The following is a 14457-nucleotide window of genomic DNA, read 5'->3' on the forward strand; positions in this document are numbered from 1 at the left end:
CAAAATTCCTGAAACTTAAGGAGACAAAAGAAAGAAATATCAAGTTTTTAAAGCCAAAGTTTAATTAAAATCATAATATACTAAACTTTGTCATACACGAGAAACTCTACTAATATTTATTCATTTTAATTAATTGAATATAGGACATTTTACTCCATAAAGCAAAAGGATTATAAGCACAGAAATCTTCAGCCTCTAAAACAGATGACTTAGGCACATACAAAGATACAGTCTCTCACATGCATGGCCACATTCCTTCAAAGAGCCTTCTGAGAATCAAAGAAAGATGAAGTTTAATGTCATGGGAAGTCTGCTGTACTCTATTCTAATTCTGGCCATTGAGAAAATCTGCCTATGTAGTATTTGCACCAACACAAATCAATTGGGAGTTTAACTGCATTATCATTCATCTCCAGGAACAAATTACAAATCCATGAGAAAACAAAACTGCACTTGTGCTTCACGTACCATGAACCTCACTTATTTCTGTAACTCCTCAGTTTTCAAAAGAGTATTTAACAGTGCCAGTACATTTTATAAATCACAAAAATACACAAAATCTTCTAATTGTTTCATCCAATGCAATTTCCTTTAAAAGATTATGAAATATGTAGGCACACTGCTGCTGCAAAATACTTACAACATGAAATCCTGTTCCCAGGAAGGCTGATCACCACGAACTGCTACAGTTGTGCTCTTCACATTCTGTACTTTCAGGGTCACATATGTGTTAAATTTATCTTTGAAAAAATACAAAATGGAGACAGAATACTTAGTGCTCAGATTGTTACCCAATCTCACAAAGTCCTTGGAATTAAGCAATATAGAAATTAAAGTATTACATGTGCAGGAAAAAAATAAGCTATATATTGTATAATATAGCTTCATTCAAGACACAGTAGAGTTGCCAAAATAATAAAACTACATACTATCTTCAAGAGCATAATCTAAAATACTGTTTTTTAAATTTTAAGAAATTTTATGTATGACCCAACAAATATGCATACACACACACTCAAACTGAAACAGATTCATGAATGCCAAGATATGATACATTGATATTTCCTATTCTAATTTATTTAATCTATTACAATGTTAATCCTAACCTACTAAGTTAATTACATAGCCTACTTGCCGTCTGGGGGGAAAAATCCAAATCTAATTGACCTGCTAGGAAAGATAAGGTACATAAATTTAATAAAATGTAGAAAGAGATAAGTACCACAAGGAAAAAAGAAAAAAGTGATAAAGAACTGCAGAGCTGTTAATAAGGACAAAATTTAAGGAAAAATCTTCACAAACAAATTAGATTTCAATCTTGATCTATTCAGTTTGGCCTAAAGCACAAATTACATAAAAAGAAATCTTTTTTTTTTTTTTTTTTTTTTTTGAGACAGAGTCTTGCTGTGTCACCCAAACTGGAGTGCAGTGGCATGATCTTGGCTCACTGCAACCTCCACCTACCAGGTTCAAGCAATTCTCATGCCTCAGCTACCCAAATAGCTGGGATTATAGGTGTGCGCCACCATGCCCAGCTTTTTTATTTTTTGTAGAGACAAGGTTTTACCACATTGGCCAGGCTGGTCTCGAACGCCTGACCTCAAGTGATCTACCCATCTCGGCCTCCAAAAGTGCTGGGATTACAAGGATGAGCCACCGCGCCCAGTCAAAAAAAGAAATATTATCAGAGTTGAGAAAAGGAAATTCTCTAACCTGAGAGTTGAGTACTAAACAAGTTGATTACTAAACAAAGGTGGTGGCCTGAAACTTCAGACTCAGGCGTCTCACCTAATTCTTACTACAGCACATTTGGCACTCGCCTCACTACATCCACATCAGCCATGATTGGGGCACTGAATTGAGGGTTTGCTTTTCTATGTAAGAAATTAATCCTAATTTTATACAATGAAAAAATAGCAAACTATCACTTTGACTCATCGAACTGGCAAACATTGCTTAACATGATTACCTAATGTTAGAGAAAATATAAGAAAATGGGACCCATTATACACTTTAAGCTGAAGGTAAATCTTTCTTTTAAATATCATTTAAAATGCTGTAGTTTTATACTTATCAACATGGAAAATTTACAATTATATTAAAGATATATGAGGATAAAAGCCTATACAAGGAGAATCTCCATCCATATCTACTAGTGGTAGTGCAGTAGGCCACTGAGCTATGTTTTATATCACATTATTTTGTACTCCACCCCAACATCCAATCACACATAGCTGACCAGACCAAGAGTAAATAACCCAAGAGCAGCCAATCCATGAGCTGGCCAAAAGCTGAAACAAACCTGATTTCCTCTCAAAAGATATTAAATAGGGTAAAAGGATAAATACTGACAACTGGTGGTTGGTGCTGAAGCTAAAAGGAAGAGGTATAAATTCCATTGAGGCAGCTATTACCGGTGCAAGATGGGTAAGCATAGACAACCAGCTGGGAGCGAAACAACAGAGCAGATTCTCAGAAAAAAAGAGCCAGCAGACAGAGAAAGATAACAACCTTTAAAACAAGAAACAGCTCAGAAACTGCTTTCATTACTGTTGTACCCAAGGTCCAGTTTTTCAGGTTTCCCTGGGTTCTCAAGCATATTCACACATTTCCAGTAATCCTCCAGCTCCCCTCCCTTCTTCCCCAGCAGTAACCAGAGGAAATCTTCCTAATATGACAATCAAAATTGAGGAAATGCATATTAAAATAAGGAAATACCATTTTAAATCTTCAGACAAAGATTTTAAAGTTTCATATCGAATGTTGATAAGGATTTGGGAAAATAAATGTTCATAAACTTTTGGTCTCGGTATATATAGTAAAAACTTGCAGAAGAAAAATTTGGCAGGAGTTATCAAATTTTAAAAATATATATATACACTTTTGACCCAGCAATTCTACTTCTGAATCTAGTACATAGACACATTTGCAAAAGCAAACAATGAGAAGTGCACATGAACATTTATTCTTTATAATGGCAAAAAGTTGGGAACCTAAATATTAATCAAGTATTAATCAATCAGGGACCTATTAATCCGGGTACAAATCTACAACAAAATTCTGTACAGCACCTTAAAAGAATGAACCAGACACACACATACATACATACACACACACACACACACACACACACTCTTTCATGATGTGTTGCTGGGGGGGGAAAGCAGGTTGCATAAGATATGTTTCACATAGTCTATTTGTATATTTTAAATTTTATATGACCCAATAGATACATATACACACACTCTTTTTTTTTTTTGAGACGGAGTCTCGCTCTGTCGCCCAGGCTGGAGTGCAGTGGCGCGATCTCGGCTCACTGCAAGCTCCGCCTCCCGGGTTCCCGCCATTCTCCTGGCTCAGCCTCCCGAGTAGCTGGGACTACAGGCGCCCGCAACTGCGCTCGGCTAATTTTTTGTATTTTTAGTAGAGACGGGGTTTCACCGTGGTCTCGATCTCCTGACCTTGTGATCCGCCCGCCTCGGCCTCCCAAAGTGCTGGGATTACAGGCGTGAGCCACCACGCCTGGCTACTCACACTCTTAAGCTGAAACAGGTTCATGAACTGCAAGACATGATACACTGATATTTCAATATTTATCCATTACACACCAGGGCCTGTCGTGGGGTGGTGGGCTGGGGGAGGGATAGCATTAGGAGAAATATCTAATGTAAATGACGAGTTAATGGGTGCAGCAAACCAACATGGCACATGTATACCTATGTAACAAACCTGCACGTTGTGCACATGTACCCTAGAACTTAAAGTATAAAAAAAATTTTTTTCCACTAATTGTCAATATTTGTCCTTTTATACTATTTCAGACTTTTTTCTGAGAAAATGTCAGAAAAGGTATATCAAAACCTCTAAATATATAATTATTATTGAGAAGTAGAATTGGGTTAGCCAAGAGGTAAGAAAACTAATTTTTCACTAGATTAATGATTTCATGAATTAATTTAGTGAAGTAATGAATTAAATTACTGAATTTGATCAATGAATTAATAACTTTTTAAAATTGCTTTGAAATAACAGCAAATACAAGAGGAAAAGACATAATAGAAGGCTGGCCTTACCTGGTGAACCCTGGAATTTGGCCCTTTTAACTGCAAGAGAAAAAAGAGGATACCATGAAGAATGTTTCCAAGTTCATTTTACTTAAGCAACATTTATTAGGCATTATGTACCAATGTTCAAGTTAGGTTTAGATTGTTAAATCTAAAACTGGAGAAAAAAAGCTGAGACTTTCGATTAAAGCTTGAAAGGCAGAGAGTCAGACGAGCCCTTAAAAGTCTATCTAATCTCATATCCAATGCAAAAATCTCTGTTCCAGGTTCCTAACAACAAGGTGGAGAGATCTAAGTTACTCCTGCGGAGGCAGCCAGTTTCATGTGAGGTGTCTTCTGAAGGTTTAAGTTACAAATGTTCCTTATTTAAAACCCATGACCTTACACCTGTGCTTTGCCAGGGGCTCTTGGGCCTTTGACCACAGACTGAAGGCTGCACTGTCGGCTTCTCTACTTTTGAGGTTTTGGAACTCGGACTGGCTTCCTGGCTCCTCGGTTTGCAGATGGCCTAGTGTGGGACACCTTGTGATGATATGAGTCAATTCTCCTAAAAAACTCTCCTTCATACACACACACACACACACACACACACACACACACATACATATATCTCCTATCAGTTCTGTCCCTTTAGAGAACCTTGACTAATACAGGTTCTTTCTGGGGCAGGGGGAACCTTGTAATCTACCAAGGCAGTGGTATTTCAAGCTTGAGCATACATTAAAATCACCTGAGGGTTGTTAAAGCACAGAATGCTGGGCCACATCACCTTGGTTTCTAGACTCAGTGGAGTGCAGCAGGACCTGTGAAACTGTATTTCTAACAAGTTCCCATGTGATGTTACTGGCATTTACTGGCTAAAGAACCGGGATGCTGGTAAACATTCTACAGTCTGCAGGACAGTTCTCCAGAGCAAAACCTAGCTTATCCTGCCACCAGTGCCACCCATCACTGCATGCCACCTGGAGGTCTAGAGACTAGCCTATCAAGCCTGCTGCCACCACTAAAAGCCACACATGCTGCTGAGTGGTGCAAGGACTGACACACCACTGCTACCATCGTCAACTACTCACACGTCACCCAGGGGATCCAAGGACCCATCCACTTGGTCGGCCACTGGCACTGCCAGCACCCAAGCATACCACCTGGAGGCCCAAGGGAGCCCAAAGACTGGCATTCCTAAAATGCCACTGCTACTACTGATTCCAGAGGACCAGCCCATCTGGCATATCAGTCCCCAGCAAAGTCTTGTCACAGCCTCCACTAACAATTGCAGCCTACACCACTGAAGAGCCAGGAAACTAGTCTGAATAAAAGTAAAGAAATCATACAGAGACTACACTACTGCACCCACCCAGAAAGCCAAAGCACCTTCTCCCAGCAACAATATAGATACATCTAGAGAAAAAAAAAGCCTTTCCCTAAAAAAGCCAATCCATAACATTAAAAGAAGGAATTATTACAACACATACACAAATATCAATATAAGAAGAAAAGAAACATTCAGCCGGGCATGGTGGCTCACACCTGTAATCCCAGCACTTTGGGAGGCCAAGGTGGGTGGATCACTTAAGGAGTTCGAGACCATCCTGGCCAACATGGGAAACTCCATCTCTACTAAAAATACAAAAATTAGCTGGGTGTAGTGGCGCATGCCTGTCATCCTAGCTACTTGGGAGGCTGGGGTGAGAGACTCGCTTGAGCCCGGGAGGCAGGTTGAAGTGAGCTGAGATAGCACCACTGCACTCCAGCCTGGGTGACAGAGTGAGACCTGTCTCAAAACAACAACAACAATAAAAAACAAGAACACAAGAAACCTGGGCTCTTCTTGTCTTTTTCCAGTTCTTAGAGGAAAGGCTTTCAGCTTTTCCCCATTCAGGAGGATGTAAGCCATGGGTTTGTCACATATGGTCTTTACTATGTTGAGGTATGTTCCTTTAATGTGTAATTTTTTGAGAGTTTTTTTTTTTTATGATGAAGGGATGCTGAATTTTATCAAATGCCTTTTCTATGTCTATTGAGATGATCTTACAGTTTTTGTCCTTCATTCTGTTGAGGTGATGTATCGTATTTATTGATTTGTATATGTGGAACCATCATTGCATCCCTGGGATAAATCCCACTTGATCATGGTATATTATCTTTTTGATATATTACTTGATTTGGTTTGCTAGTATTTTGTTGACGATTTTTGCATCTGTGTTTATCAGAAGTATTTGCCTGTAGTTTTTTTTTTTTGGTTTTTTTTTTGTTTTTTTTTTGTTTTTTGCTCTGCCATTGTCTGGCTTGGTAGAAATGTCCCACTTTCACGACTCTCATTCAACTTAGTACTGGGAGTCCTAGCCAAAGCAATCAGGCAAGAGAAAGAAATCCAAGGCAACCACACTGGAAAAGAGGAAGCCAAATTGTCCCTCTTTGCACATGACATGATCTTATATATAGAAAAACCTAAAGACTCCAATGTGTGTTTTTAACTCTTAGATCTGATCAATAAATTCAGTGAAGTTGAAGAATACAAAATCAACTACAAAAATCAGTAATAATAACTAGCTGAAAAATAAAAAGTAATCACATTTACAATTGTTACAAAAAATATTCAATACCTGGGAATAAATTTAACCAAGGGTGAAAGACCTCTACAACAAAAATGACAAAACACTGATGACAGAAATTGAAGAGAACACAAACAAATGGAAAAACATACTATGCAAATAGGTTCTAAGAATATTGTTAAAATGACTGTATTATCCAAAGCAATCTACAGATTAAATGTAATCCCTATCAAAATACCAATGCTATTCTTCACATAAATAGAAACAACAATCCTAAAATTCATATAAACCACAAAAGACCCTGGATAGCCAAAGTAATGCTGAGTAAAATGGACAAAGCTGGAGGTATCATGCTATCTGACTTCAAAATACACCATAAAGCTATAGTAACCAAAACAGGTTACTACTGGTATAAAAACTGAGACACAAGCCAATGGAATAGAATAGAGAACCCAGAAATAAATCCATGTATTTACAGCCAACTGATTTTTCAACACAAGTACCAGAAAAACAGAGGAAAGAATAATATCTTCAATAAATGGTGTTAGGAAAACTGAATATTACAGAAGAATGAAACTGGGCACCTACCACAAAAATCAACTCAAAATGAATTCGAGAGTTAAACATAAGACCCAAAACATTAAAACTACTAGAAGAAAACATAAGGGAAACACTTCAGGGCATTAGTCTGGGCAAAGATTTTATGGCTAAGACTTCAAATGCATATAAATAAATAAAAATAGGCAAATGGGACCCTATAAAACTAAAAAGCCTTTGCACAGCAAAAGTAACAATCAATAAAGAGACAACCTACAGAATGGGAGACAATATTTGCAAACTATTCATCCAACAAGGGACTAATATGCAGAATATATAAGGAACTCAAATCAAGAGCAAAAAAAAAAATCCCATTAAAAAGTGGACAAAGGATCTGAAGAGACATTTCTCAAAAGAATGGCCAACATATATATGAAAAAAATGCTCAGAGTACTAATCATCAGGAAAATTGAAATCAAAACCACAGTGAGCTATCATCTCACCCCAATTAGAATGGCTATCACCAAAACCACAAAATATAACATATGCTGGCACGAATGGAGAGAAAAGAGAACTCACATACACTGTGGACAGGAATGTAAATTAGTACAGCCCTTATGGAAACCAGTATGGAGGTTTCCCAAAAAAACTAAAAACAGGCCGGGCGCAGTGGCTCAAGCCTGTAATCCCAGCACTTTGGGAGGCCGAGATGAGTGGATCACGAGGTCAGGATATCAAGATCATCCTGGCTAACACGGTGAAACCCCATCTCTACTAAAAAATACAAAAAACTAGCTGGGCGAAGTTGCGGGCACCTGTAGTCCCAGCTACACAGGAGGCTGAGGCAGGAGAATGGCGTAAACCCGGGAGGCGGAGCTTGCAGTGAGCTGAGATCCAGCCACTGCACTCCAGCCCAGGCGACAAAGCGAGACTCCCTCTCAAAAAAAAAAAAAACCACTAAAAACAGAACTACCACGTGATCCAGCAATCCCATTACTGGATATTTATCCAAAGGAAAGGATATCAGTATATCAAAGGGATATTAGCATCCCCATGTTTACTGTAGCACTATTCATGATAGCCAAGATATAGAATCAACCTAAGTGTCGATCAACAAATGAATGAAGAAAATTTGGTATATACACACAATGGAATACTATTCAACCATTAAAAAAAGAATGAAACCCTGTCATTTGCAGCAACATGGATGGAACTGGACAGCATCATGTTAAGTGAAATAAGCTAGGCATAGAAAGACAAATTTTGCATGTTCTCACTCATGTGAGAGCTAAAATAAAGGAGATCTCCTAGAGGCAGAGAGTAGAATGATGGCTACCAGATGCTGGGAAGGGGGAGAAGGGCGGTGAAGAGAGGTTGGTTAATGCATACATACAGTCATATTGAAGGAATACGTTGTAGTGTGTGATCACAGACTGGGGTGATTATAGTTATCAATAATTTGCATATTTCAAAATAGCTAGAAGAAAAGATTTGAAATGTTCCCAACACAAAGAAGTGATAAATATTTTAGGTGAGGGATATCCTAAATACCCTGGGTTGAGCATTATACATTGTATGCAGGTACAGAAATATCACATGTACCTCATAAATATGTACAGTTATTATGTATCCAAAAAATGGCCTTCCCGTCTGGCCCCCAAAAGATGGTATAGAAGCATGAACCATCTTATCCTTCTCTGAGTATTTATATCTTGCTTGACTCCCATGTGCACATGTGCATGTAATAACAATATTTATATGTATTTTTTCCTGTTTAAAAATGCTATTTACAACAGCATCCCCCCAAAATATTAAATTATTGGAATAGATTTAACAGAAGAAATGTAAGGCCTGTAAGTTAAAAACTACAAACACTGAGGAGAGAAATCAAAGAACTAACTAAATGAAGAGATATACCATGGTCAATGTTTGGAAGACTCACTATTGTTAAAATGACAATTCTCCCCATATTAATCTACATATTCAAGACAAACCCAATCAAAATTCTAGCAGACATTTTTTTTAGATACTGACAAGCTGGTTTTAAAATTTATATGAAAACGCAAAGGAACAGAAGAGCCAAAAAACATTTTGGGGGAAAAAGGATGTTGCAGTAATTATATTACCTGATCTCAAGTTATATTATAAAGATACAGGAATTAAGACAGTGTGGTAGTGGCATAAAAAGACATAATGATCAATGAAAGAAAATAGAAAGTTCAGAAACAGACCCACACACATATGGGTCAACTGATTTTCAACAAAATTGTCAAGGCAATTCAACTGAGGGAAAAGATAATCTTTTTAACAATGTACTGAAAAATTTGATATTCATATGCAAGTGCATATACATATTTGCTTATTTTATCCTTACTGTACACAATATGCAAAACTTGAAATGAGGAATAGGAATAGAACTAAATGTGAGAGATACAACTATCAAACATCTGGAAGAAGACATAGGAGAAAACCTTAGTGACCCTGGGTTAGATTTCTTAAATTGTATGCAAAATGCATGAAGTTTAAAAGAAAAAAAATTGTACAAACTAGTGCTATGATTTGAATGTGCTATGATCTGAATACCCCATGACAATCAAAACGAAAATGGACTAATGGGATCACATCAAGTTAAATATCTTCAGCACAGCAAAGGAAACAATCAACAAAGTGAAGAAACAACCAACAGAATGGGAAAAAGTAATTTGCAAACTATTCTTCTGACAAGTGATTAATAACCAGAATATATAAGGAGCTCAAACAAGTCAATAGGAAAAAAATCTAATAATCCAATTTAAAAACAGACAAAAGACTTGAATAGATATTTCTCAAAACAAGATGGACAGGCCAGGCATGGTGGCTCATGCCTGTAATCCCAGCACTATGAGAGGCCGAGGAAGGTGGATTGCTTGAGCTCAGGAATTCCAGACCAGCCTGGGCAATGTGGTGAAACCTCGTCTCTACCAAAAATACACAAAATTAGCCGGGTGAAGTGGCATGCACCTGTGGTCCCAGCTACTCAGGAGGCTGACGTGGGAGGATCACTTGAGACTGGGAGGCAGAGGTTGCAGTGAGCTGAATTTGCTCCACTGCACTCCAGCCTGGGTGACAGAGTAAGATTCTGTCTCAAAATAAATAAATAAATAAAAATTTAAAAGACAGACACACAAATGGCAAACAAGTACATGAAAAGGTGTTAAACATCAATGATCATCAGTGAAATGCAAATCAAAACTACAATGAGGTATCATCTCACCCCGGTTAAAATGGCTTTTACCCAAAAGACAAGCAATAAGAAATGCTGGCAAAGATGTGGAGAAAGGGAACCCTTGTACATGGTTGGCAGGAATATAATTATTAGAGCCACTATAGAGAACAGTTGGAGGTTTCTCAAAAGACTAAAAATAGACCTACCATATGATCCAGCAATACCAATGCTAGGTATATACCCTAAAAAAGGAAATCAGTAAATCTGCACTCCCACGTTTACTGAAGCACCATTTAACAATAGCCAAGATTTGGAAGCAACTTAAGTGTTCATAACAAAAATGTGCTATATATACACAATGGAGTACTATTCAGCCATAAAAAAGAATGACATCCTGTCACTTGCAACAACATGGATGGAACTGGAGGTCATTGTGTTATGTGAACTACACCAGGCACAGAAAGACAAACTTCACATGTTCTCGCTTATTTGTGGGAGCTAAAAATTAAAACTATTGAACTCATGGAAACAGCAGAACTACCGATAACAGAAGCTACTGGAAAGAGTAGTTGGGGGGGAAGTGGGGATGATTAATGGGTATAAAAATATAGTTAGAATAAGTAAGATCTAGTATGTGACAGCACAACACGGGGACTACAGTCAATAATAATTTATTGTACATTTTAAAATAACTAAAAGTATATAATTAGATTGTTTGTTAAACAAATAAAGGATAAATGGTTGAGGTGATAGATACCCCATTTACCCTGATGTGATAAAGCACTGTATACTTTTATCAAAATATCTCATGTACCCTATAAGTATATACAAGTATTATGTACCCTAAAATTAAAAATTAAAGAATACAAAGGGGAGAACGAATAAAAATATATATTCAAATTTGCTTATACCTGCATAAACAAACTCTGCTAAAGACAAAACTAGTAATGATGAGTTATTTATACAAAAAGACAAAATTAAGCCCTTACCTCATGCTAACACAATTATGAATTATAAATGGATTAAATATCTAAATGTGACACTAAAGCTTTAAAACATTCCAAAAAATAAGAGAATGAATATCTGCACAATAGACAAATAGACAAATACACACATTTTAGAATAATAATAATCCTAAAAGGAAGGAATGCACACCAACTTTGAGAGTGACTACAACTTGGGAGAGATTGAGACAATAAAGAAAATTTCAACTTTATCCACTGTATGCTATTTTTTAAAATCTTGATTAATGTAACAAATCATTAACATTTGTTAAATCAAGGTGGCAAGTACATGAGTATGCAATATATTATTCTCTGTTCTTTTTAATAAGTTTGAAAATTTAAAGAAAACAATGTCTTCACTTTTTTTTTTTTTTTGGAGACAGGGTCTTGCTCTGTCACCCAGGCTGGCATGCAGTGGTACAATCATGGCTCACTGCAGCCTTGACCACCAGGGTTCAAGCAATCCTCCCGCCTTAGCCTCCCAAGTAGCTAGGACCACAGGTGTATGACACCATACCTGGCTAATTTACTACATCTTAATGTCTTAATTTAATACTTAATTTAGGAGAGCTAAATAATTAAACATGAGGCCAAAGTACGTAAGAAAGCGGCAGCCTTTTATTGCAAATATGCACACACTCTCAGGCGAGGTTCTCCGGTCCTCAGGTATGGGGCCAGGGAAGTCACGCTGGCCTCTGCCGGCGGCGGACCTTTATGCATTAGTACTGGAAGCTGGGCAGGGGGGAGGGCGGGATAAGGGCGTGATAGGGGCATCTCCGTAGGCCTGGCCGGGTAAGTTTCGGTTTTCTCAGATCGACGTCACATGGCGCATGCTTGGTTGGTCTGCACTTTCCCGGGTGTGGGAAAGTTGGTGATGAAGAACCCGGAAGCAACAGGAACTGTGCCATCTTGTTCACCTTCCTCCATCTTGTCCCTTCTCCCTCACCCAAACACTTAATATTCAAATACCCACTGTTAGAAAACAATTTTTGTCTATACCTTACTGTTTATACACTGGTTTTCTACAAATGTAGCAAGGTACTGAAACTGGTGTGCTATCTGCCAGCCATGAGTCAAATGACTTCTCCTAATGGTGAAAGCAGGGAACAACCAGGGCAAAGGCTCTGCACTCAAGGGACCAAAGAAGGGACCTCCATCTGGTACCACTAGCCACTCTGCTGCCAATGAGGTTTCTCCCCAATGTCAAGTGTACAGAAATCTAAGGCCATCAGCCTAACACACACTAAATACATTTGTTCTATAGAATTTTTTAAATTTAACCATGAAGAAAAATCTAAACTCTCCTCCGGATTTTGATTCTCACTCAGTTCCCTGACGCTATGAAAAATAAACACGAATACTGGCTGGGCACGGTGGCTCACACCTGTAATCCCAGCACTTTGGGAGGCTGAGGCAGGCATATTACCTGAGGTCGGGAGTTTGAGGCCAGCCTGACCAATGTGGGGAAAAGAAAAGGAAGATCAGACTGTTACTGTGTCTATATAGAAAGAAGTAGACATAAGGGACTCCATTTTGTTCTGTATTTGAGATGCTGTTAATCTGTGACCCTACCCCCAACCTTGTCCTTGCAAGAGACATGTGCTGTGGTGACTCAAGGTTTAACGGATTTTGGGCTGTGCAGGGTGTGCTTTGTTAAACAAGTGCCTGAAGGCAGTATGCTTGTGAAAAGTCATCACCATTCTCTTAATCTCAAGTACCCAGGGACACGTACAATGCCAAAGGTCGCAGGGACCTCTGCCTAGGAAAGCTAGGTATTGTCCAAGGTTTCTCCCCATGTGATAGTCTGAAATATGGCCTCCTGGGAAGGGAAAGACCCAATCATCCCCCAGCCTGACACCCATGAAGGGTCTACGCTGAGGAGGACTAGTGTAAGAGGAAAGAAGCCTCTTGGCAGTTGAGATAGAGAAAAGCATCTGTCTCCTGCCCGTCCCTGGGCAATGGAACATCTCGGTGTAAAACCCGATTGTATGTTCTGTTTACTGAGAAAGGAGAAAACCTCCTTAGGGCAAAAGGTGAGACTTGCTAGCGCAATGCTGCTCTTTATGCACTAAAAAGGTTTATGAAGATGTTTCCATATACATATCAAGGCACAGCACTTTTCCTTAAACTTATGTCACAGAGATCTTTATTCATATGTCTTACTGCTGACCTTCTCCCTATGATGATCCTATTATCCTACCACATCCCTTTTTCTAAGATGGTAAAGATAATTATCAATAAATACTAAGGGAACTCAGAGATCGGAGCCGGCATGGGTCCTCTGTATGCTGAGCGCCGGTCCCCTGGGCCCACTTTTTTTTTCTCTATACTCTCTCTCTGTGTCTCATTTCTTTTCTCAAAAGTCTCTCGTTCTACCTAACGAGAAACACCCACAGGTGTGGAGGGACAGGCCACCCCTTCAGACCAACATGGAGAAACCCCGTCTCTACTAAAAATACAAAATTAGCCAGGCGTGGTGGTGCATGCCTGTAATCCCAGCTACTCAGGAGACTGAGATAGGAGAATCACTTGAACCTGGGAAGCGGAGGCTGCAGTGAGCCAAGATCACACCATTGCACTCCAGCCTGGGCAACAAAAGCAAACCTCCGTTTCAAAAAAAAAAAAAAAAGAAAGAAAGAAAAAGAAGAACAAAACAAACACGAACATTAACTCTGTACATTTCTAAACTGACCACTTAACCAGACGTGGTGGCTCACGCCTATAATCCCAATACTTTCCAAGGTCAAGGTGGGAGAACTCCTTCAGGCCAGGAGCCTGAGATGAGCCTGGGAAACATAGTGAGGCCCTGTCTCTACAAATAAATAAATAAATAAATAAATATTAATTTTTAAAAAATAAATAAATAAATAAAAATGGAGCCTGGGAGGCAGAGGTTGCAGTGAGCCTTGATCACGCCACTGCACTCTAGTCTAGGTGACAGAGCCAGACTCTCTCTCAAAATTAATAAATAAATGTATTGAGCTGTATGAATCAGATCAGCTTGGACACCCATATGTCCTTTTTCACAGGTAATCTTCTAACAGATCTAGACTCACACAAATAAGAGTTTTGAAGAGTCAAATTAAAATAATAAT

The 14457-nt window shown here is 38.6% G+C and overlaps 1 protein-coding gene across 2 annotated transcripts in view; it reads right to left on the minus strand.

Annotated features, from left to right (window-relative positions):
• The window catches only part of UNC13B (unc-13 homolog B), a 232879-nt gene that overhangs the window by 168132 nt on the left and 50290 nt on the right, over positions 1–14457 (minus strand). For both annotated transcript variants that reach the window (XM_025359917.1, XM_025359918.1), the window contains exons 2-3: positions 4074–4103; positions 641–740 (exon numbers count right to left, since the gene is read on the minus strand). In XM_025359917.1, coding sequence (XP_025215702.1) covers positions 641–740; positions 4074–4103 — 130 coding nt within the window. The remainder of the gene's footprint in view (positions 1–640; positions 741–4073; positions 4104–14457) is intronic.

This window comes from Theropithecus gelada, chromosome 15, assembly GCF_003255815.1.
Source record: "Theropithecus gelada isolate Dixy chromosome 15, Tgel_1.0, whole genome shotgun sequence".
Lineage (NCBI taxonomy): Eukaryota > Metazoa > Chordata > Mammalia > Primates > Cercopithecidae > Theropithecus > Theropithecus gelada.